At 32.8% G+C, this 24868-nt stretch overlaps 3 protein-coding genes across 3 annotated transcripts; 2 read left to right on the forward strand and 1 right to left on the reverse strand.

Annotated features, from left to right (window-relative positions):
• The first annotated feature begins 2129 nt into the window (after window positions 1-2129).
• LOC101263154 (syntaxin-43) lies at window positions 2130-6397 on the forward strand. Its single transcript, XM_004247340.5, has 8 exons — window positions 2130-2519; window positions 3964-4237; window positions 4590-4679; window positions 4909-4980; window positions 5330-5407; window positions 5500-5565; window positions 5643-5723; window positions 6026-6397. The coding sequence occupies exons 1-8, from the start codon at window positions 2329-2331 to the stop codon at window positions 6131-6133; spliced, it is 960 nt and encodes a 319-aa protein (XP_004247388.1). The 5' UTR covers window positions 2130-2328; the 3' UTR covers window positions 6134-6397.
• A 263-nt stretch (window positions 6398-6660) lies between these two features.
• On the reverse strand, window positions 6661-9082 carry LOC101256804 (COBRA-like protein 7). Its single transcript, XM_004247484.5, has 2 exons — window positions 8326-9082; window positions 6661-8161 (listed from the first exon to the last, which is right to left on the reverse strand). Exons 1-2 carry the CDS (start codon window positions 8909-8911, stop codon window positions 6729-6731), a joined length of 2019 nt encoding a protein of 672 aa, XP_004247532.3. The 5' UTR covers window positions 8912-9082; the 3' UTR covers window positions 6661-6728.
• A 4005-nt stretch (window positions 9083-13087) lies between these two features.
• LOC101262856 (cellulose synthase-like protein D5) lies at window positions 13088-18033 on the forward strand. The gene is made up of 3 exons (XM_004247339.5): window positions 13088-14151; window positions 14793-15603; window positions 15956-18033. Exons 1-3 carry the CDS (start codon window positions 13250-13252, stop codon window positions 17726-17728), a joined length of 3486 nt encoding a protein of 1161 aa, XP_004247387.2. The 5' UTR covers window positions 13088-13249; the 3' UTR covers window positions 17729-18033.
• Window positions 18034-24868: the final 6835 nt, after the last annotated feature.

Raw genomic sequence — 24868 nt, forward strand, 5'->3', positions numbered from 1 at the left:
TTATTATTAACTTTCTCATTCCGCATTGTTATTTTGATCGCCAAATTATGAAACCATATTACCTTCTCTTAAAATATATATATATATATATTGGAATAATAATTTTGCTTTTCATTTGTTTTTTTTTCTTCTTCAGAAAAACGAAATATGAGAGACTTGTTATTTCAGCCAACTAATTTGAGTGTGAATACACCTAATTAAAAATATAATTTACAATTGGGTATATCACCAGCTTTGCAACTTCCATTTGATGTTTTAATGATTTAATTATTTTTTCCATCAACATGAATCATACGATGGTTGATATCCTTTTATTCTTAATCAGAAACTTATTTAAGATTTTGAAAATAGAAAAATATTATTGAAAAACTGTTGTTATTTCAAATGAATTCAAATATTTATTTTTGTATGATTTAATTATCTTTTAAATTCAAAATGACTTTAACTATTCAAATTTATAGTTTAGTATGAATTGTGATGTTTCTTTCTTCAAACTATTTGTATTACTATAGAAAGAAACTAGTTATTAGAAAGAGAAGAATTTATATTTATAGTGAAAAGAAAATTGACTATGCATATTTAAAATTAGAGTTGTTAAAAAGGATCGTTCCAGTTCAAGCTTAGCGGTCAAGAAATTTGAATGGCTAGGACGGATCGACCCTTCATTTGGAAGAGCCTGAAAATGTTCAACCTAATCCGATTCAATCCTAGAAGGGCCGAGGGCTGGGGCGGGCTAGACTTTTTTTTCTCACTTCAGACTTACTATAATTTTATAACATCAAGAAAATGACAAGATTTTCAAATTTAATAACACTAGTAATATATATATATATATATATATATATATATATATATATATATATATATATATAGTGTAATTAGCATGTATCCGTATATCAGACGAGCGAGATAAGTGAGACAAGCAAGACATGAGGGAGGTGAGGGCGCAAAATTTGTTTATGCATCCTATATACATGAGAACCTACTTGGATAGAATGAATCCATAACAATTTTACCTAATTTTGAGTCTATATATTTTGAGATACATGCACCTGAATGGTTGGACGTACCAAAATTTGGTTACATTCATGATATTACAACATAATGTATATTTAAATAATTAGATTATATACTAGTGAGATTATTGTAAGTTATCCTTAAATAAAAAGTTTTGATCCATGGACCAATCTGATCCCGATCAAGTCTCAACGGTTAAGGCCTTATATGAGTCGGGCTTATAAGCCTCTAATTTTAAATGAGCTTATTACAATCCTGCCCCAATAATGGGTTAAGTTGGGCTGACCCTATGAACTAAGTTTTGACGGCTCTACTTAAAATCTATTTTAATTTCATTAATTTAATTGTTTTTTTTTTTATAGTTATGTGAAGAGAAAAGAATCGTCTATTTTTCTAGTGCAATACTAATTACTAGATATTGGTTATAAAATATCAAAGATTGAATTATCAAATTAAATTAATTTTTTTTGATAATTAAGTATTTGATAATTCAATATTAATTATTAGGTATGATACTCTGGAGTTATATTTTAAAATCATGGTATTTGAATTCGAATTTGCAATGAGTCATTTTATATTCAATATTTCTCAAATACCAAATTATTTTATTTGATGAAAATCATATATAACATGTTTATAACATATTAATATAATATAAGTATAAAGAGAAGTTAAATACTAAACAAATTCAATCCAAATATTGTTTTTTAGTTATAATAATTTATTTTTTTGATATTTTTGTCGTGGATTCATGTACTAAACTTTTAATTTTATTTTCATTGCATTATTTCTAATCAATATAAATTAATCTCTCCCAACCTACTGAATAATAACTTTATTTTTTTATGATAAATTTTATCATTTTCAACTCATTAGCAACAATAATATTCTTCACTTTATTCTTTATTGAAAAAAATATGAGATATATCATCTTTCATTGTAAAATTTATTTTTTAAAATATTTTTTCATAAAAATAATTTTTTTAAAAATAGCGAGAAGAGAGAAACAATTGAAAAAATGAGTTAAAATTAAATTCCAAAGCATGAATTGTATTAATATAAACCTAAAAGCTATGTTATTTATATAAAAAATAAATAGACACAAGACATTTGAAAACTAAAATGGATGAATATATAATTAACGGACTAAAAATAACAAGTGAATAATTAAAAAGATGAAATTATTTTAAACAATAAAATAACTAAATTTGATGAATTTGAAGTGAAAAACCCTCTATGTTTTCTGTTTTGTATTTTCTGGGCTGATGATTTGATCTTCATCTTCATCTTCATCTTTGAATTTTGGCAGCAATGGCGACAAGAAATCGAATTAGGGTTTTTCAAAGTTACAGAGATACGTTGAACGAGAACCGTATACCCTTCACTACTTCAAAAGATTCCGGTGGTCCAGTAATCGAAATGGCTACTACTTCTTTTCTCAATTCTAATCGTTCTTACGCTCCTCTAAGCACCGAAGATGATCTGGGTCCTTCTACATCTAGGTATTTTCAGTAATCTATTTAGATTATTTTGGTGAAATTAGGTTCACTTTAAGTTTTTCTTCATTTAGTTTTTATGAAATGCATAAAAGAGGTTTTATTTTAGGTCGGTGAAATTGATACCTCATAGTAATCATATCACGTATAATGTTTGGAAAGGAAATGATTGACGTTAGGAGGTAATTCAAATACACTAGGTTTTGTTGAGGTGTTTTGCTGGTGGGAGGTGACAGGTATATCGTGGAATGGTGCGTGTAAGCTGGTACGAATGCCAAAGTTATAAGAAAGAAGAGGTGGTAGTAATTCATTGCTCATATTTGATTTAAAGTATTTCTTTTTGTAGAGATAGGTTAACATTCTTTTGCCATACTGAACATGCAAATACTAATATTGACTCGTCTCTCATCCTATAATGGTTCTTGTTGAGCACTATTTTTTTTCAGTTCATTTTGAATTCTGTGTATTCGGTTTGTAACTATGATCTACTTTTCATTCTATTTGTTGGAGTAGTAAGTCCCTACTTGATGTTCTTTGAGTTGTTATTAATATTACCTGTTATTTCTATTACAAATACAAATAAATCGGAAGCTCCCAGCACTCGAGATCGCCCAAGGATTTCAGTGTTGTGAAAAATATGGATCTTCTCATATTTAGTTGTTGCATATGCAATAAGTGTGGCTATTCATAATTCGACAAACACTTCTTTTCAAACTGTTTTTTCCTGCTTAACATATCGCGGATGCAATTGCTATGACCTGGAATAATATTCTAGCCTTGACAACTCATTTTCCTCTTCTCCATCCAAAGTTGGCTTCTCTACTTTTCCATTTTTCCATGTGATCAATTTTTATTAGCTGAGCTTGGCTAAGGTCAGTCTGACCTGCCTTGCTTGGAAAAATCTGGACATATAAGCAGTAGACATATCCAAGTAACAAATACATTAAACTAAAATGGCATGAGATTAAAGATATTGTTTCATTAGAATAGGTAGAAAATGTAAAGACACATCTTTTAAATTTTTGTCAAAAATTCTTTCGTCTTCTTACTCTATGAGGTGATCCATGTAAAAGCTATCAACATGAAATATACGAAATTTGGAAGAAGGCTAATCCCTTTACTCTCTTTGTTGCTTTTCTGGAGGTGTAGAAGTGGTTTTGCACAACAAATGGATGGCAAGTTTCAATATTTCTCTCACAATATCTGGTGACCTATATAGTGGAGTAGTGTTTATTTTGTTAACAAAGTGTCAACGATTGCAATAAGACTTATTCTCGTTTGCTATTTTTGTTATCTTATTAATAGATAAAGGATCACTTACCTGATCATCATAAGGAGCGAGTAAAATTAAAATGTGCTCCCTGTGCTCTTTTCTTCAATTTTGTTTATATTAATTAGGCTGTAAGGAGGAAAAATTTGTTGATGGTAAATATCTTTCTTTCTTCCTTAGAGATGCATTTACATTGGGCTTACCTCCAGCATGGGTTGATGTTTCTGAAGAAGTTGCAGCTAGCATACATCAGGCTCAAGTAAAATTGGCAGACCTAAAGAAGTGCCATGCTAAAGCTCTGACTCCATCTTTTGGTGATGGAAGAGAAGATCAAAATGTGATAGAGGTTCTGACCATGGAAATTACAGATATATTAAGGAAGTCACAGAAGAAATTACAGAAGCTTTCAGCAAGTGGTTCTTGTGAGGACTCAAATGTTAGAAAAAATGTACAGGTAGAAAGCTGATGATTTCATACGTAAGAAGTTCATTTTCTTAGACACAACTTCCAATGTATTTTGACTCAATTTGTGGTGATCTGTTGCATCGTTTTAACTAACTTAGTTTTACTTGACTATTTCTTTTCTTCTAAAAAATAGAGTTACTTCTTTGTTAGTTAGCACATCGTTAATTTTGTGATTTAAGAATATTTTATTAATTCCACCAAGGGATCGGAGCATTGGATACTCTTTGGCTACGGAGGACTTCCTTTCACTATGGCGGACTTCATTTCGCTGAACTCTGCTGTCATAAAGTTGTTTTAAGTGTTGTATTTAAATTTTCATGTAGTGATATTTCTTTTTGCAGCGTTCTCTGGCTACAGACCTTCAAAACCTTTCTGTTGAGCTCCGGAGGATGCAATCATTGTATCTTAAACAGTTACGGCTGCAATCAGAGGTTTGTTAAGTACTCTTAGGAGCCTATTTCAATGTTCAAGTAAATGCGGTAACCGATAAGGGATTATAGTGTAGTAAGAAAGTGTTCGAATCTCTAATAATGTGGATTGATTCTGCAGTTAATGCCTGATTAGACCCTCTTAATTGTCGTTTTTCTAATACTATCTGTAGATAGCAGGCGGAACGTTAGACCTGTGCTTATATATATTGTATTCTATATCCTGGCGCAGGGACATGATGGACTTGATTTGGAGATGAATGAAAAGAAGTCTAGCTTTCTGGATGACGATTTCAATGACGTGGTAGACTTTCCAACTTTATGGTTTCTGGTGGTTTCCTGACTATATTTTGCGTAATACTGATTACCTATTCTTTTTCTGGTTTCTGAATTCTGTTTGTTTCGTTTTTGAAGTTAGGGGATTTTACAAAATCGCTAAAAAGCAAATTAGTTAATGGAGTTTTGAGACTTTAAAAGTCTTCCTAGGAACACAAAGGATGATACACTTCATGAGAACACCTTAAACTAATGAGTATTGACTCAGCGTGGATTTTAGCATAATCAGGGATTACATTTGAAAAAGGTTTTATGCACATTATCATATTAGACAATGTTACAGACACTATATTTCATGTGGTTGTTTTATCTTTCAGGGGTTTACTGAATTACAGATGGCCACTGGTCAGAAGGATGAGCAGTTCACGGCCGAGAGAGAAAGAGAGATTAGACAGGTCATGGAAGGACTTTTCTTAAATTTTACTATGTTTTTCACATATAGAATAACATGCTTTCTTTTCATTTTACTGACATAAAGTCTTTGTAGGTCCTTAAATCAGTTAATGAGCTTGCCCAAATCATGAAGGATCTGTCAGTACTAGTTATTGATCAGGTTTGAGTGTACTTCTTACTTGTTTGCCAGAGTTATTTGCAGCAATTTGTGACTCATCAAGTTGAAATCATTTGCAGGGGACAATAGTTGATCGGATAGACCACAATGTTCAAAGTGTATCTGCATCAGTAGAGGAAGGTTTCAAACAACTACAGAAGGTCTCTCCTCTCGCACTCTCTTGCTTTCTCTCTTGTTATGTCTCTCTCATGTGGGTACACACCTTGCAGCTTAGTAAAATACTTATATACAATTACACACTATTACAAGTAGAGTTTGAATAGGCAGTCCGCAGTCCTCATATCATTTCATGTAATGATCTGGCACCATGTAAATTTATGTGTTCCATGTGTTCTTCTATTTTCTGATCCTTCGTTTGTGTTAAATTGATTTTGTTGAAGCCTTGGAACATTCTGCCTTATTTCTTACTTGGCTAACTGTATGCTCCTTTTTGAAACTGCAGGCAGAGAGGTCTCAGAGGAAGGGGGGAATGGTAAAATGTGCGACTATTCTTGTTATCATGTGCTTCGTTATGCTAGTCCTATTGGTCCTTAAGCAGATTCTTTTATAAACTTTCCTTCTACTTTCCTTCCTTTTTCTTGGGTATAACTAGGACTGTAGTTCTTTCGATGCCAAAATTGTAATGTGCTATACCTATTGTGGAATTTTATGGAGGAAGCCCATTAGCTCACTGCAGAGGTAATATGTTGGAGCGGTTAGATGTACATGTTTGATTACAATTGAATTTATGTGCTGGTTTGCAACTTCTACTTGTACAAATGCTGGTTACTACTTCCAAATGATAATAGGAGTCGTGGCATTCTGCGTAAGTTAACATTTTTTGTATTAGGGCAGTGAGAAGGTTATATTTTTATGTGATTAACTTAGGCAACAAAGGAAAAGACACTTTGCTTCAAAAGCTAAAAACAAAAACTCAGACTTGGAATCTTGTGTGCGTTCCATCAGGAGTATGATTGCAATATTACCATTTTAGTAATGATTATGCTACAGTTCACAAGGTGTATTATGTAATTCCTTGTTATACTCTAGGTCAGATAGCTGAAAATTTTGTACTGTAATTGGTGGGTGACATTAGGATTACACAATGAAAGAATATATTTGCTATGAGCATAAGAGAAAACAAAGTTACAAAGAACACAGGAAAATTATATTTCTAGCCACAGTGATAGTTGCAGAACCATGAGGACTAGCATGGTTAGAAGAAGACTGAAAGGACTAGAGGCTAGAGGGACTCGGCGATTACTACCGGAAGGAAGTATTACAGGAAGGGAGCACTCCTCCCCATTGAAGTAAACTTTACTTGGAAAACCATCACCGGCTCCTACATTGATTCCAGGTGTGGTCTTCTTTGTGAAAGATATAACTGATTGCTGCGTACCAGGAACTGGAGGATCTTTCCTTGGATTGTCTCCTCTTCTTTCTGCAAGAAGGTAATTTAAGCCTGAAAACCCTTGCATATATATTGTGTTGTTAGTATCAGGCATGATGGTTCCATTGAAAGAGTATCCTTTTTCAAAACCTTGGATGGCTTTATCCAACTGTACAGCAGCAAACCAGTCAACAATGTTAGTGTCACCCCAATTAAACAGAGTTACTCTTGCTGTCCATCCGCCTCTGAAATCACTAAGTAAATGCCAGTTAATGCTGACTCCACAGTTGTCTCCGCAAGGTAAGGGATTTGGCAAATCTCGTCTTTTATTAAAGTCCTTTGCCATTTCAGTTCGATTATCAAAGGGCACCAGAAGTGCCTCTGGTGGTAAAAGTAGTGCTGGTTCGGAGGCACTGCACACATTACTGGGGTTCGCGTTGCTGCAGCCACAGGCACATGTGTTACAAGGAATGACAGAATCGTTGAAGAATGCAGAGAATGATACACAACACTTGGGCTTCTTTAAGGTTGAACTGCTAATGTTGCAGATTACTTGCCAACTAGCAACAGCAGCTGTATTTGAAGATAGCCCTGCAGGATTAGGGAAGAGGCTAGAGGATACTCGGACTGGTGGTCCACATACATAACCAGGACTGTAAGTTCCATTTATTTTCCAGTTCTGTGGAGGGTGGATTGCACTTATGTTAAGGTCAGGTGACATTTTGTAGACTTGCATTACAAAAGCTGACTTGGACTTGCTTGCATCCATGAAAGGTGGCAAAATGGTTCCATTTCGACAACAGAAAGGAACCATTCCTAAGGTTGTATCATTTGTCTTTTCCAAAGGAAGGTCGATGATTGTGGGTCTCTTTTCACAGTTCAAGGCCTTTGAAAAATCCATGCCCTTGTAATATCCACCCTGCTTACCGAAGATGCAGTCCCCTGTATCAACAACCGTAGGATAAGCTCCCCTCATGCTATAGATGAACTCATCCCTCATCCATTCCCAGCTTAATTTCCAGTTATCAAGCCTACTAGTGTTGTCGTTATTTGAGATTGTGACTTGTGCCCAGTAATTAGATTCGGATGAGCTAGTGACATCAAACATTATTGTAAGATCACCCTCTTGCCGAGGTTGGATTTCCTCATGGATCGTGACGTTGGATTTGGTGTTTGAATCTTTAAGACAACAAACTTGGGTCCGATCTCCTGCAAGGTCCAATTAGATATGAGACATCAATAAGTTTGCTTTGAGCTACCATCAAAATAGGGTTATATATATTGTAGTTATGTATATAATACTTGAATTCTTGATGTAGATGCTACATAGTTGGTTCTTTAAGTAGTTGTTAAGAAAACCTATGGTTACTAACCTTGAGATGTAGAAGGAGAACACAAGAAACCATCATTAGCCAGACTAATGGAAGAAGGCAAGGGAACAGCAGGAAATGCAACACCATACTGTGTACCAACCAGCTCGATCCGAGTCTGCATCTGATTGACATCTCCAGCAGTCTGAATCGCGGACTTAAGGTCAGTATTAGGGAAACCAGCAAAGACAGTTCCATTTCCAACATCACCAGGCAGAGTGGTTCCATCAGCAAGCACAGCATGTGAAGCAGATACCAACAATTCTCTATGCTGGAACCCAACAAAGACCCTCCAAGACTTGAGCTCATCAGGACTATTGTTGAGTATTGTGAGATTAGACATGAAATTGTAAGCTTGGTTGTTGGGCTCAGATGCCGAGACGTTCGGAGGAATAGGAAAACCAGAAACATAGACGTAAGTTATGAATATGCCATTACAGTCTCCAGCGTTGTTGGATGAAGTTTGAGAAATTGAAACAGGAAGAGAAGTTAAGAGGAAGAGTGGGAGAAAGATTAACAAAGTGGCCATTGTAGTATGGTGTCTTTGTTTTAGGAAGACGCAGCAATATAGACAAACTAAGATGACCATGGCTTGCGATAAAATCTAAAAAAAAAATTAGATTTTTGAATTTGTCATAACAAAGACATATTCAAATATAAAGTAGTAATAATTTAGTTACATGGAAGTGGATGGCCGGCTCTAAGTGTTTCTAATATTCTACTTGAATTAATTTTGTATTAATACAAAGTTAATCGAAGCAAGCAAGAACATCTGCATAGACTGAGTTTAGTTTCTTGTTTAATTAGTCTTAATTATTAGGTAATGAGTTTGACAGGTTCAGAGTGGTCAAAGGGAAGCAAATCTAGTACTCCTTCCGTTTACATTGTTTGATTGGTCGTGGAGTTAAAAAAATAGAGGAAGATTTTTAAAACTTGTAATTTTAAACATGTTATAACATTTGTATGATTAATACTTTTGAAACCTATGATCGCAAGTATGTTATAACATGTGTTTCTATTGGAAGCAACCTTCCTATCCTCTAAAAACGGGGGTAAGGATTGCCTACAAAATGACAAATCCAAGATTTTCAGTTTTTCACCAAGAGGTTTATCTAAAGATGAAAATGTAGTGCATAAGATTTGAATTTAGCATCTCATAGTGAATTTGAACACCTTAAACCATTGTGTCAACCATTATCTTATGTTTAGGGATTCAAAAAAAAAAAAAACATAAATATATATATATATATATATATTATTTTAAAAAAAATTAACATATACATACAATGCAAGTTGCTGAGTGAGTTTTGGTGAACACCCTCGCCCCTTAGATTATCCTCGATGGATACTTCAACCTTCACAGACCCTATTGATGAGACTATGCAACATGTTTGTTCGTATTCTTGTGAGTGATGTTGATGATTGTATCGTTAATATATATATATATATATATATATATATATATATATATATATATATATATATATATATATATATAACACAATAACATATTAATTATTATATTATAAAGATTATTTTTAATGAAATATATTACTATAAATAGATAATATAAATTTATAGATATTTTTAAGGGAAAATTGTATATAATAACAAACTAATAACCTAAAATAAATAGAATAGCTAGAGTTTGATATAATTGTGCTCCATAGCAAACGTTAGCTAAAATTTGCCAGCGTCTCTCTCCTAGAAATCTCGCTCGCCACTCTCCATTCTCGCTCGCCTCTCTCGCTTTATACACAGAAGTGTATAATTCTGTTTCTGTTTTGTATAAAGCGAGAGAAAATTGTATATACACATGCAAAAATATATATCTTCGTGCTATACACTTAATTATACAATTTACAAACATTTTACTTCAAATATTGCAGTGAAAAAGGCCAACGAATTACACAATTGCGAATTATACAATTGCAATGAAATACAATTTTCTCTAACTTTATACAACAGAAGTGTATATATTGTTTTTCTATTTTTGTATAAAGCGAGAGAAAAACATATATCTTCTTGCTATACACTTATAATTATGCAATATACATACATTTTAATTCGATTCAACTGTATGCAAAACAAATTTTATAAAAATATTGCAGCGAAATAGGCAACGAATTATACAATTGTGCATTATACAATCGCAGTGAAATAGAATAGCGAATTATACAATTGCAGCAAAATAGGCGAGCGAATTATACAATTTAGGCCAGCGAATTATACAATTGTATATGTATAGCGAATTATACAGTTTTATGTTTGCTATGGAGCGCAATTATGCAAACTTTGTTATAACATACAAATATGAATTTTTTGTTTGCTATATGTGAAAGTTACCCTATTTTTAGTAGTTTTCAGAACTTATTGATATAAATTATATTTCGAGAAAACTTAGGACCAAATATATGGTATAATTTGACCAAACACTTGTCCTAAATATTATTGATAAGAATATTAGGAAATTAGTATGAGTATCTTAACAACCTTCAGATTTGAATAAGATAAAAATTCTATATTTGAGAAAAATAAGACCATATTGACCGAGAACCCAATTGACTTGGTTCAAAAAAGGAAGAAAAGAAATAATCCTAAGTTTAAGTGTCTAACCATTCAAAATCAATTATATATATAAATAAATAGTATGAAGCGCAAAATTTTGTATTTTTGGAGGAGATTTACACGCATTGCAACATACTTTTTATCGATTTAGTAGTATATTTTGACTTGCCTTCTTTAAAATATAACAGTACGACGATTTCGTATAATTCAAATAATTCTAAATTATTAGAAGAGTTCAAAGCTCCACCTGAATAATACATTTCTCTAATATGTATAAATAAATTCAAATAATTCTATATTTCTTTTCTCTCAACCATCTTTTTTCGTCTCAAATTATAAATGTTATTTTCATCCTCCTCATTTCACAACGCAAAGGGAAAAAACATAGGTATAAGGTTTCTCCCACAAATAAATGTCTAAAAAGTGGAAAGTAATTTTGAGGTATAGTGGAATAATAAGTAGGATACAATATGAAAAACATATTAGAATGGTACATGAGTTACAAAAAATAATAACATTACTTTCTCTATAATTACGTCCACTAAAATATTATGCATTTTAATATTTTAATTTTAATATTAAAATACACATATAAACACTAACATTAGACTCACAAGATTGAAATAAAAAAATCACTTATGCATGGAACATATGATTTAAAATTGAAAAATTGTCAAACTTAACTTTGAGACTCAAATATATGAAATAAAAAACCGCTTATAATTATTAGTGTAATATACAAATTTCGCTAATACATCGTGAGGGACTAGTTTATTTGGTCTTTTTCGAATGTAAGTTGAGCCTAATATTTTTTTAAAATTGAAAATAAGTTATAATTTATTTTTGAGATTATCATGCAGCCCATTCGTCTAAATCAAAGGTAAAAATATTTTTTTTCGATTAAAAGGGATAAAAACTTTGTTAAAGTAATAGCGTAGGACTGTAACTGAACGAATATAAATATTTATATTTAAGCTATTTCAAATAATTTAAAAATATATTATATCCTATATAGTGCTATAAAGATTTTTGAAAATTTAAAAAGAAGTTTGGGGAAGAAAGAAGATGGTCGTTATAGCTTAGTCACTGACAACTCATTATAATATTTTGTCAATTTCTTTCAACTTGAGCTACCATGTACTAAAATATTAATATAATAAAATCATATGCTCATAACTCATAATTCATAATTACCCACCATTTGTCTTCTACATTAGATATTTCTATTTCTTTATTTATGATAAACACGAAAAATAAAGCAATAACTTGGTATAACTAACTAATCTATATATTTTAATAGTATTAAACTTCAATTTAATGCTTATGATAACACAAAAGATAAAGCAATAACTTGTTATAACTAATTTATATTATATTCATAGTATTTTAACTTCTTTACCTTATCAGTAAATTATTATGTCTACAATAATAATAATAAATAATAATATATTTAGTAGACTATATATATAACATCACAAACCATATCTAGAAAAGGTAAATGTATGTTATCTTACAGTGGGATAAAAAAAGTAATTTTCAATTAATCTTGACTCAATTTGTAGAGACTCGTATATTTTATAACTTAAATCGGTGTACTACTTTCTTAGAGAATCACCTTATCCTTATGCAATAACATTAAAATTTTCAAATTTTAGATTTGCTTCTGACCTCATGCAACAACATACTAATGAAATTTTATAAAATAATATGCAAATCTTATTACTATCTCATAGAGGTAGAAGAGTTATTTCGAAAAAATCGTTGAATCACAAACACCATGACAAACACTAACCACTTTAAGACACTACACTACTACCTACTACCCTTAATACACATCCTCTATATCTCTTTCTATCTAAAATCACGTTCTTAGTAGCCTGAAGTTGCGTTATATTCCATATCATCACACCACTCACCTCATGCAATTCTTAATAAAATTAAATTTTAAAAAAATGAAGAAAAGAAAAAGGAAGACTGCCTTTATTTTTCTTTTCTTCCCTGTCTACCCCCCATATCTATGCTTTTATTAAATCGACCGTTGAGTATTTAATTTCATACTTTTTCTTAATTTTAAAATTTATTAAAAACTTTTCCCCTTTTGACTTTCATGTCCACATCACAAAAATCAATCAGACCGTTCTCAAGTGCTACAACAGACAAAAGATCTCATAAATCTAACGGTCAGAATTTGTCGACCGTTGCACTTGACACCTTTCATCAATCTCAATTTTTCAAATTTAAGGATGATTTTTCATTCTTCTCTTCTTACAACAATCCAAAATGTCATTCTTCTTCTAAAATTTTCTTGATTTTTCTCCCATAGCTGTAGAAAAGATTGAATCTTGATACTAAAAGAAAAATGGGGTTGATTGATTCTCAATCTTTATCATCATCTCCAGTGAAAATTACAGTTACTTCATCTCCCACTGGTGGGTGCCATGGTTTAACTAGTCCGATTCGGAGACATTCGTTATCGACGAATCCTAATTCACCTCTTAGTGGAAAAGGGTTGAGGGGTTCTTCTGGTGGAAGGTATCTTTCTATGTCTAAAGAGAGTACTGATGAATTTGTAGCTTATACTGTTCATATTCCACCAACCCCAGATAATCGTACGGTGGTGGATTCTCAGAATAGTCCTGTTGGGGTTGGGAGCAGTAGAAAAAGCTATGGGTATGGAAATCCGAGTGATGGGTATATTAAAGATACGATTTTTACTGGGGGTTTTAATTCTGCAACTAAAGCACATGTTAGGAAAAGCTCCGAGGATGAACCTATGGTGATGAAATGTAAAACAATGTGTCAAATGGAAGGTTGTGATGAGAAAAAAGCTGAGGAGAAGTGTGAATGTGGATTTGTGATTTGTAGAGAGTGTTATTTGGATTGTGTGGGAATTGATGGAGGGTATTGTCCTGGTTGTAAAGAGTCTTATAAGGGGATTAGTGATGATGAAAGCGATGAACCCAGATCCGAAGCTAAGGATCAAGCGAATCCGTTGCCTTCGAGGGGAAGAGGAGGGAGAATGGAGAAGAATTTTTCACTGGTGCAGTCATTCAAGAATCCAAATCAAGATTTTGATCATACAAGATGGCTTTTTGAGACTAAAGGGACTTATGGTTATGGGAATGCTTTGTGGCCTTCTGATGGTCATGAATTTGGGAGAGGTATTGATAGATCTGAAAATCCTCCAGATTTTAGTGACAGAAGAAATAGGCCTTTGACAAGGAAAGTTGGAATCTCAGCTGCAATTATCAGTCCATATAGGTAATCATTGAAGTACATTTTTTTGTTACTCTTTATGTGTTTATGTTCATAGTTAAAAAAAAAAGTGAGTTTAAATTCCTTATTGCTGAATAGTTGAAACAATAGAAAAGATCTTACAATAGAAGTGTTCTTTCTCTAATAGCTTAGCTTAGCTGAAATGGTCCACACAGTTCAAAGTAGGAGCAACAAACTATGAAAATATCCTCATTTTAAGTCTAATAGTCACCTTTAAATAATGCATCGCCAAGAAAAAGATATATATGTGAAGGTTTCGTGTACATTGGCGGAGCAAAAGGGAGCCCAAGGGGGTTCAATTAAATCATCTTAGCCGGAAAATTGTACTGTACAAATAGAAATTTTCTGGTATAGTAGCTAAAGGGGGTAAAAATATTGCCTTAGATCACAATTCAATTCCTATGTGTGACAATTCTAATGTATTTTTGAATAGCCTTGTATGAATTTCTAGCTTAGATCACAATTCAATAAATTAGCCTCTTTAAATAGCTTGAACTTTCACTTGTGGCATGCTTGGACAGTAACATACTGAAATATTATAGTCATCTGCTTTGATTTCAAATGAGAAAATGTATGAATAATCAGTATCAAAAATTAAATTTGATGTATGAATGTGAACTACGCAGGTTGCTCATGGTTCTTCGTCTTGGTGCGTTGGCTTGTTTCTTGACATGGAGGATTTCTCATCCAAATCATGATGCACTGTGGTTATGGATAATGTCAGTAGTGTGTGAGGTTTGGTTTGCAATATCTTGGCTTCTTGATCAGCTGCCAAAACTCTGCCCTGTTAAAAGAATTACTGACCTCTCTGTATTGAAAGAAAGATTTGAGAGTTCAGGACCAAACCTTCGAAACCCGAAGGGATTGTCTGATTTGCCAGGCATTGATGTGTTTGTTTCAACTGCTGATGCAGAAAAAGAACCACCCCTTGTAACTGCAAACACAATCCTTTCCATTCTTGCTGTTGATTATCCTGTTGAAAAGGTGGCATGTTACTTGTCAGATGATGGAGGTTCCTTAGTGACATTTGAGGCTCTTGCAGAAGCTGCTAGCTTTGCAAGAATATGGGTTCCCTTCTGTAAAAAACATAAGATAGAACCCAGAAATCCTGAGTCATACTTTGGGCAAAAGCGCGATCCACTGAAAAACAAAGTGAAGCTGGACTTTGTTAGGGACAGAAGAAGGGTGAAGAGGGAATATGATGAATTCAAGGTGAGGATAAATGCCTTGCCTGAGTCAATAAGGCGAAGATCAGATGCTTATAACACCCAACAGGAGTTGAGGGCTAAACGAAAACAGGTTGAACTTGGAGAGGATCTTTCTGAACCCATCAAGGTCCCTAAAGCTACTTGGATGTCTGATGGAACTCACTGGCATGGTACTTGGTCATCAGCTGAGGAAGGACATTCAAGAGGTGATCATGAGGGTATTATACAGGTAACGTTCTTTGTCCTTCGAATCTATCTTGTTTAATACTCCCTCGGTTTCATTTTGTTTGTCTAATTTTGATTTGAAATGGAGTTTAAGAAATTAAAGATGTGAAGAATGTATCAAAATGTCCGAATCTTGCGTTGTTATGTAAGAAGTTAGAACTATAGAGTTGTCAAAAAAGCGAAGAGTTCTTTTTTTGAACTGGACTAAAAAGTGAACTAAGACAAACAAATTGAAACAACGGAGCAAGAAATCTTGTTATCATCTAGGATTAGTACTTTGTCTTTCAAGTTCACACTAGATGTGAAATATTTACTTCCAACTCTTTTGCTGAGTTCCTGAACTTTGTTTTTTGCAGATCATGTTGGTTCCTCCAAATGCAGAGCCACTTTATGGGAATGAAGTAGACGAGAAAAACATGATTGACACAACAGATGTTGATGTCAGATTGCCAATGCTGGTTTATGTTTCCAGAGAAAAGAGGCCTGGTTTTGATCACAACAAGAAAGCTGGAGCGATGAATGCTTTAGTTCGAGCCAGTGCAATAATGTCAAATGGCGCATTCATTCTCAATCTTGATTGTGACCATTACATCTACAACTCATTGGCTATGAGAGAGGGAATGTGCTTTATGCTTGACAAAGGGGGTGACAGGATCTGTTATGTTCAGTTCCCTCAGAGGTTTGAGGGTGTTGATCCAAATGATCGATATGCAAACCACAATACAGTTTTCTTTGATGTTGGCATGAGAGCACTGGATGGTTTGCAGGGTCCCATGTATGTAGGAACAGGCTGCATTTTCCGAAGAATTGCTCTCTATGGTTTTAGTCCACCAAGAGCAACTGAACATCGTGGATGGTTTGGTAGCAGGAAGACTAGAAAGCTTTTGAGGAAACCTAATATACAAAAGGATCAAGAGGATGATGAGATGTTTTTACCAATGATTGGGAATAAAGATGATGAGGAGGAAGTAAGCAGATCTTTGCTTACAAAACAGTTTGGAAACTCCATTCCGTTGGTGGACTCTATTGCTGTAGCTGAATTTGGAGGGAGGCTGCTCCATGAGTTGAGAGGCAAAGGTTGCCAAGGAAGGCCAGCAGGTTCACTTGCTGTTCATCGCGAGCCATTGGATGCTTCAGCACTTGCTGAGGCTGTAGGTGTCATAAGTTGCTATTATGAAGACAAAACTGAATGGGGCAATAGAGTAGGATGGATATATGGTTCGATCACGGAAGATGTTGTGACAGGTTACAGGATGCACAATAGAGGCTGGAGATCAATTTACTGTGTCACAAAAAGAGATGCATTTAGAGGGACAGCACCAATCAATCTAACTGATAGGCTCATCCAAGTTCTCAGATGGGCAACAGGTTCAGTCGAAATCTTCTTCTCTCGCAACAACGCACTCTTTGCAAGCCCAAGAATGAAGTTCCTGCAGAGGGTGGCGTATTTCAACGTGGGGATGTATCCGTTTACTTCCATTTTCCTCCTTGTCTATTGTCTCTTGCCTGCACTTTCACTCTTCTCAGGGAAGTTCATTGTGCAGTCCCTCAATGTCACCTTCTTGGTGTTCTTGCTAGCAATCACAATCACCCTATCCATGCTTGCACTCCTTGAAATCAAATGGTCAGGAATCACGCTTCATGATTGGTGGAGGAATGAGCAATTCTGGTTAATTGGTGGAACAAGTGCACATCCAGCTGCTGTGATACAAGGACTACTGAAAGTCATAGCAGGAGTTGACATCTCATTCACATTGACATCAAAATCTGCTACACCTGATGATGGTGAAGACGAATTTGCAGAGCTATACGAGTTCCGTTGGACAGTCCTAATGATTCCACCAATCACAATCATATTGATCAACATGATTGCAATAGCAGTAGGCACATTCAGGACAGTATATAGTCCTTTCCCACAATGGAGCAAGCTACTTGGAGGTGTATTCTTCAGTTTTTGGGTGTTATCTCATCTCTATCCGTTTGCGAAAGGGCTAATGGGGAAAAGGGGAAAGATTCCCACCATTGTCTTCTTATGGTCTGCTCTCATCTGCATTGTCATTTCATTGCTCGCGGTTTACGTATATCCTCCTTCAGGACATCAAGATTTCTCAAGTTTTCAGTTTCCTTGAGTTGTGTTGCTCCATCTCGGCAGCTCAGTTAAGGTCTCTCTCTCATACACATTGTTAAAAAAGAGTATGAAGGTTCTCAACTTCATCTCATTGTTTAGTAGTAGTAGTGTTCTTTTTTTCTTTCTATTAAGAGATGTATGTTACATTGTGAAAGTTTATTCACCAAATGGCATTTGTAAGTGCAAAAAAAATAGGAAATACCCATTCATTATTTTACCACAGCTAAGTTGAATGTGATGAAGTTATCCATATTGGAGCTTATGGTATTTTTAAGGGAAAGTTAGTTCCCTCCTGTTTTAATTGAAGTTGTACTTCTACCATTTCATTTTGTTTCAATATAAATGGTGTTCCACATTATCAATAAAATCATAGATAGTTTCTTCCCACTATAGCTAAAGATAAATTTTTGCGGAAGAAGTTTTCAGGTGTCCATAAGCTAATATAAGAATGGTGAAAGACAAGATAAAATTTCTTTATGTTTGACTCGTAATACTTCCTCAACTCATGACAAAAGTTTCATATCATTTTTTCGAAAAAAAAATTTCAGGTGCCCCATTCCATGCGTATACTCACGAAAAATGATGAAAGTCGTATTTTTAAAAGTTGGCTCGTATTATAAATATATGCTTAAAAAATAGCGAAATTATGCATAATTCTTCCCCAGCTCGTTAAGGAGGTCTTCATATAGTTTTTTTAGAATTTTTTTTTTGAGTGTCCCAAAGGAGCCAGATCCATGGGAATGCGAAAATATATGTGAAAAATGATAGAACTACACATATAGTATTTTTTTATATATAAAAAAAAAAAAGTGCTCCAAAGACGTCAAATTTATGGGCTAATAATACACACAAAAAACGACGAAAATCGGATAATTCCTAAAAAGGTTAGCTTGTAGTGCGAAAATATGCATGAAAAATCAGTGGGATTATAGATAATTTTTCTTCAATTCAGTACGGAGGTTTCTCATATAGTTTATCAGAAAAAAATGTGGGTGTTCCAAAAGTTTCAGATGCATTTGCTAAGACACACGAAAAATGGCGAAAGTCATGTAATTACTAAAAGTTGTCTCATAATGCGAAAATATACGTGAAAAAAATGATGGGATATACGTAATGATTCCACAACTCATAGTTGTTTTATAAAACAAATTTGAGTGCGCCAAAGGCGTAGATCCTTTGGCTATATTACACACGAAAATGGTGAAAGTATGTGTTTTCTAACAGTTAGCTAAAAAATGTAAAACATTGCTTGAAAAATGGCGGGGCTATACGCAATGCTTCCTCAAATTATTACGGAAGTCTGTCCTCATATAGTTTTTTCAAAAAAAAAATTATGGGTACCCCAAATGTTTCAAATTCATTCGCTTATACACACGAAAAATCAAGAAAATTCGGTAACTCCTAAAATTTGGCACGTAAAGGCGAAAAAACGTGTGAAAAAAAACGGCGGGACTACAAGTAATGATTCTCTAACTCATTACAGAGGGTCTTCTATAGTTTTTTCAGGAAAATAATTGGGTGTTGCAAAGGGCTATATTCATGGGATCATACACACGAAAAATGGTAAAATCAGATAATATCTATAAGTTGGGTCGTAAATTGTGAAAATATGGCTCAAAAAAATGGTTATCCCCAACTTGTTATGGAGGTATTCTGAAAAACATTTCAGGTGCCCCTAAGACATCAGATCCATTGACTAATACACACAAAAAATGATGAAAGTCGATGAATTCCTAAAAATTAGCTCATAAATGCGAAAGTATGCGTAAAAATGGTGGAATCATACATAATATTTTCCTAACTCATTATGGGGTCCTCATATAGTTATTCTGAAAAGAAAATTCAAGTGCCCCAAAATAAAAAAAGTCACGTAATTCTTAAAGTTGGCGGCTCGTAAAGGCAAACATTGCCTTAAAAAATGGTAGTGTTATACATATTGTTTTCCCGACTCATTACGAAGTTCTTACAAAATTTTCCGGAGATAATTTTTGGGTGCTCAATATGCCAAATTCATGAGTTAAAATACACGAAAATCCAAAAAAATCACGCAATTTCTATAATTTATCTTGTAAATGCAAAAATATGCCTTAAAATTATGGGACTATATGTAATGTTTTTCCAACCCATTACAAAACTACTATAATTTTTTCGAAAATAAATTTGATTGTTGAAGGCAACAGTTCCTTGGGTTAAGACACACAAAAAATAAAAAAGTTCCTTAATTTTTAGAAGTTAATTGTAATGGGAAAATATGTCTTAAAATGGTGGAACTATACGTAATGCTTCCTCATATGGAGGTACTCATTATAAAAGTTTAGAGAAAGATTTTGGGTGATCCATGGCGCCAGGTTCACGTGCTAATACACACGAAAAAATGAAGAAAGTTTCGTAGTTCCTAAAAGTTTGCTCATAAATGAAAATATATATTTTAAAATTGTGGGACTATACATAATACTTCCCCAACTCATTACGGAGAACCTCATAAAAAAATTAGTCCTCCCAAGCGCCAAATCAATAAGTTAATACACACGAAAAATCAAAAAAGTCATGTAATTATAAAAATTGGCTCATAAAGAAAAACATATGCAAAATAATGGGTTATACATAATGCTTCCAAAGCTCATTACAAAGGTCCTTGTAAAGTTTTTTTGGAGAAAGTTTTGGGTGCTCAAGGCGCCAAATTCATTGGCTAATACACATGAAAATCCAAGAAAGACGCGTAATTTCTAAAAATGGAATAGTAAATGCGAAAATATATATTAAAAAGGTTAAACTATTCGTAATGTTTTCCAAACCATTATGAAAGTCCTCATAAATTTTTTCAGAAAATAAATTTGATTCTCCAAGGCGCTACATCAATGGGCTAATACATACGAAAAATCAAGAAAGTTGCCTAATTCCTAAAAGTTGGCTCGTAAATACGAAAATATGTCTTAAAATGATGGGACTAGACACAATGCTTCCCCAACTCATTACTGAGGTCCTCTTTAAAAAAAAAATTGATAAATTTTTGAATGCTACAAGGCGTCAAATCAATGGGCTACTACACGCGAGAAATGAAGAAATTTAACTAATTTCTAAAAATTTACTCATAACACTTTAAAAATGGTGGAACTATACATAATGCTTCTACAACTCATTATGGAGGTTCTCATATAGTTTCTTCAGACAAAAATTTGGGTGTTGCAAGGTGCCAAATCCATGTAACCTTCATAGGGTTCAGAGTTTAGGGTTCGAGGTCTATCGTTCCGGTGTTTAATTTATGGGTTTGGTGTTCTAAGTTTGGGGTCAAATTTCAGGGTTTAGAGTTCAGGGTTCAAGATTCAGAATTTAGGAGCAGTAAAAAGACATCTTACTTTCTAGTTTCTACAAATAAGTAGAAATATACCTTTTAATTCTAAAAAATATCATTTATTTTGAAATGGAGAAAGTATCATTCTGTCAACTATACACTGATGTTTTGTACGTATATATAATAGTAAATTAACGAGCCATAAGAGTTCAAGTCTATAATTTTGTTAAAGAGGATTTGATCTTAACTAGGTTACAAGTTAAGATCTATATTTTGTAAATTAGATGATCGAATAATTTAAACAAGAAATTATCCATATTCTTTTTTTTTTTTTTAGCTATCCCTATTTTTTTTAATCCATAAAAAAAAGGTAACTATGACTATAATAAGTTTGCAGTACAGCCAACATGATTAACCTACCAGGTTCTTTCTCCAATTAGGCTTAGTGTTGCAGTAAAAGGCTTAATCTATTCATTATCTAATTCAAAAAGGTAGAATTACCATATCTCTTGTGATTATTAATTAATAGTATAAAATTAGTAAAGCTAATATAATACTCTCAAAACTCAGATTAATTATTATATTAAACACGATTACTTTACTAATTCAATTGTAGGCCTTTTTCTTTAAATAAAATAAAATTAGAAGTTGAAAAAGAAACCTTCAAAATAATGAGGTAAATTTAGACAAGGACATCTGAGCTACGTCGAACCAACAAATTTCAACTATACAGTAAAATAATAGAGCCGCAAAGAAGTCAGAAGTTCTTTACATTTATATTTCATAAAATAAAAATAATCTTCAGTGCTCATTATTGAAAGCAATATACTAAAACAACTAGCAATGATTCGACTCCTCATTACACTAACAATTATTAAAGATAGGTATTTAGGATCGTTTCGTAGAATATATAAAGTTAATATCTAATATAATGTATCAGTAATATAAATATTAGTTATATATATATTAGTAGAGGTGCGTTTTGATTTTCAATAATGAGGTTCAAAATTAATAAGATATACACATGAAGTAGCCGAATGAGGTTTGATATTACTATATATACATACAAAATTATTTTAATCATGTATAAATAATACTATAATTTTTCATCGAAGTTCGTACAAGGTAGATCCACCCCTGTGTATTTGTTATACATAGATTATTTCTTATGTATTGTTTGATTTAGTGTATTAAAAATAGTATGCATTCTATATATTAATACATATTTATGGAAAAAAAGATGTAAAAGTACTTTGAGAAGGTAATTAGGTCTTTAACCATATTAATACATGTATTAAATTATTTATGTTAATAATATTTAGAAATTCATGTTATCACTCCTCAATATACAATAAAGTATCATATTAATTATACATAGCATGAAAAAAACGCATCAAACAAGAAATTACTAAGACATACATATAATTAATTCATTTATTATGTTTTTAATATACTTTATCAAACGACTCTTTAATTTAAACACGCCAACAAAGTTGGCCACGTGTGATGCCAGGGGAAAAGGTGTGGGTCCCATGCATTGGACACTTCACACGCAACAATGTTAGATGCCACATCAATGTCACAGCTCATATCCTTTTTTCCTTTTATCTCTCAAATATTTTTGACAAATAAACCGCTGGTTGTATCATATATGCTAAATATAGTTATAACTATTGCTTAATATTTATCAGAAACATATGGTCAACAGCTCAGACATACGTATAAAACAAAAATCCAAATTTAAAGAAATTCCAATCATGTTTCTATAAATCATAAAACTTTGCAAATTTTTCAATTGATAATCATGTCTATAACTAAAAAAATATAAAGTGAGATATGTCAAGTGATTAACTTATTTACGCAATAAATACACAAAGATTCACTAAAAGCTTATTAAAATCTTTTGAGTTGTAAGTAAGTGCTTAGTAGCAATATTTTATCATGTATTTAAATATTCAATTAAAACAAGTTATAAACGAAATTTAAAAACAAATTTAAGAAGTGTTCAAGGCATTTCGCTTTTATTTTAGGATTTCTTCCGTTATTGTTTAAAGTTATGAAAAGTGAGTTGAGAATTACAATATTTCATGTGAAAATTTCAATCGAGACCAAAATATTAAGTAATTTCTTCTTATATATTCAAATTTTAATAGACAAAATTACCTGATACAAGGTAAAAAGTTATACCATAACATTAATCAAAATGTGTGCGAAGTTAATGCAAACTATATTTCAAACATATCACAGAAAACTCATTTAGCCCATCCGTCAAAAGTTTAGATGGTCTATATCATTGTCATGCCATTATTCGTAAATAATTTCAATCTTGCAAAAATCATTTTTTATGTGTGGTTAAATATGAAGATGGAGGAAATAAAAGGGGGTTTCAATGAAAAGAAATCCACCAAACAAAGTAAACATGAGGGGGGGTTCTCCTTGGATTCTAGGACTGCAAAGATATCTGGCAAAGGGTTTGGATTTATATGTGAATGACAACCCTTTTTTACACTACTTTACTACTATTTTCATAGTCCTCACCCTATTTTGATGTGAAATGACAACCTGGCAATGAAAACAAATACATCATTTTCTATTACATTTAATTGAATCACTTTCTCCACTACTGTCCATCCAACAACTCACTAATATTATGCACATTTTTAGTCCTTATTTTATTTATTCATCTCATATAATATAATGTATTGTATAGATATTCTTTCTTCTTCTTAAGAAGAAGAATCAAATTCCACCAAAGTGGACCTTATAACTCGCTGGCCAGCAACACTAATTATTTCCCATCCCCATGTGCCACAATCTTTCAACCATATTGCTATTTCCACTATCTTTTACAATAATCCAAAAAGTTGAGTCCCTCCCCCCCTTGTCCTTTTATTTTTATCTTAGCTTATCGTCCGAGCAATTTTCTCTTGATCAGTTTTTCGTACCTTGATTAAGTCCATAAGGGGAGACATCGTAAATATATGTTCTTTTATATTTATGATTGTAGTGTCTGACTAGCTTTTACACACCTCAGTTTCATTAATGGCACACCTCAAGTATATGTTCTTTTTTGTTATTGCGATTGTAGTGTCTGAACAACTTTCGCACACCTTGATTGAACCTGATAACTATATCCATCAAGAGTAGAACATACGAAAAGTTAATCTAACAAATGCAAAGAAATCACTATATTTTGTCTTGGTTAGGATTGAACTATGATGTCCTCCCTCCTTTGTTCAATCTTGGTTCATTGAATATCTAATCTATCTTAGATCACACTTTTGGGTGATACTGCTTTCCTTTTTCCCTTCATATATTATTACTTCAAAACCCCATTTCTCCTAATACAAAAACTCATGTTATGTTGGTCTTTTGCTAATAAAAAAACAAGAATTATTGATCCCTACTACATTCACAATCTTTAAGTAAGCACATGTCCATGTTCCAAGTAAAGTAGTACTAATACATAGCCCCCAAATAAAATAGAACAACGATTCATTAACAAACACTTAAATACAATTTATTAATGTGAAAGCTACAACCTACAACCTAACATTCATTTAATCTCACACTTTTCAAAGGGGTTCACATAAGTACACAATTATTTATTATTAGCATATACTTCAAAAGAAAGCATTTTCTAGATAAGAGCTACTACTATACACTAGCATTATCAATCACTTAATTAATTACAAGATAACACTGTATAGTATAGTATTCCTCTCATTTTTAATTATTTATAGGCTACTCATTAAGTGTCGGTTACAATTTATCTCAATCGTAAAAATGTTGTGTCGGAGATATGAACGAGTGAAATAAAAATGAGTACGGCTTGATTACAACTAATAA

This window comes from Solanum lycopersicum, chromosome 9 (genome assembly GCF_036512215.1).
Source record: "Solanum lycopersicum chromosome 9, SLM_r2.1".
NCBI classification, from domain to species: domain Eukaryota; kingdom Viridiplantae; phylum Streptophyta; class Magnoliopsida; order Solanales; family Solanaceae; genus Solanum; species Solanum lycopersicum.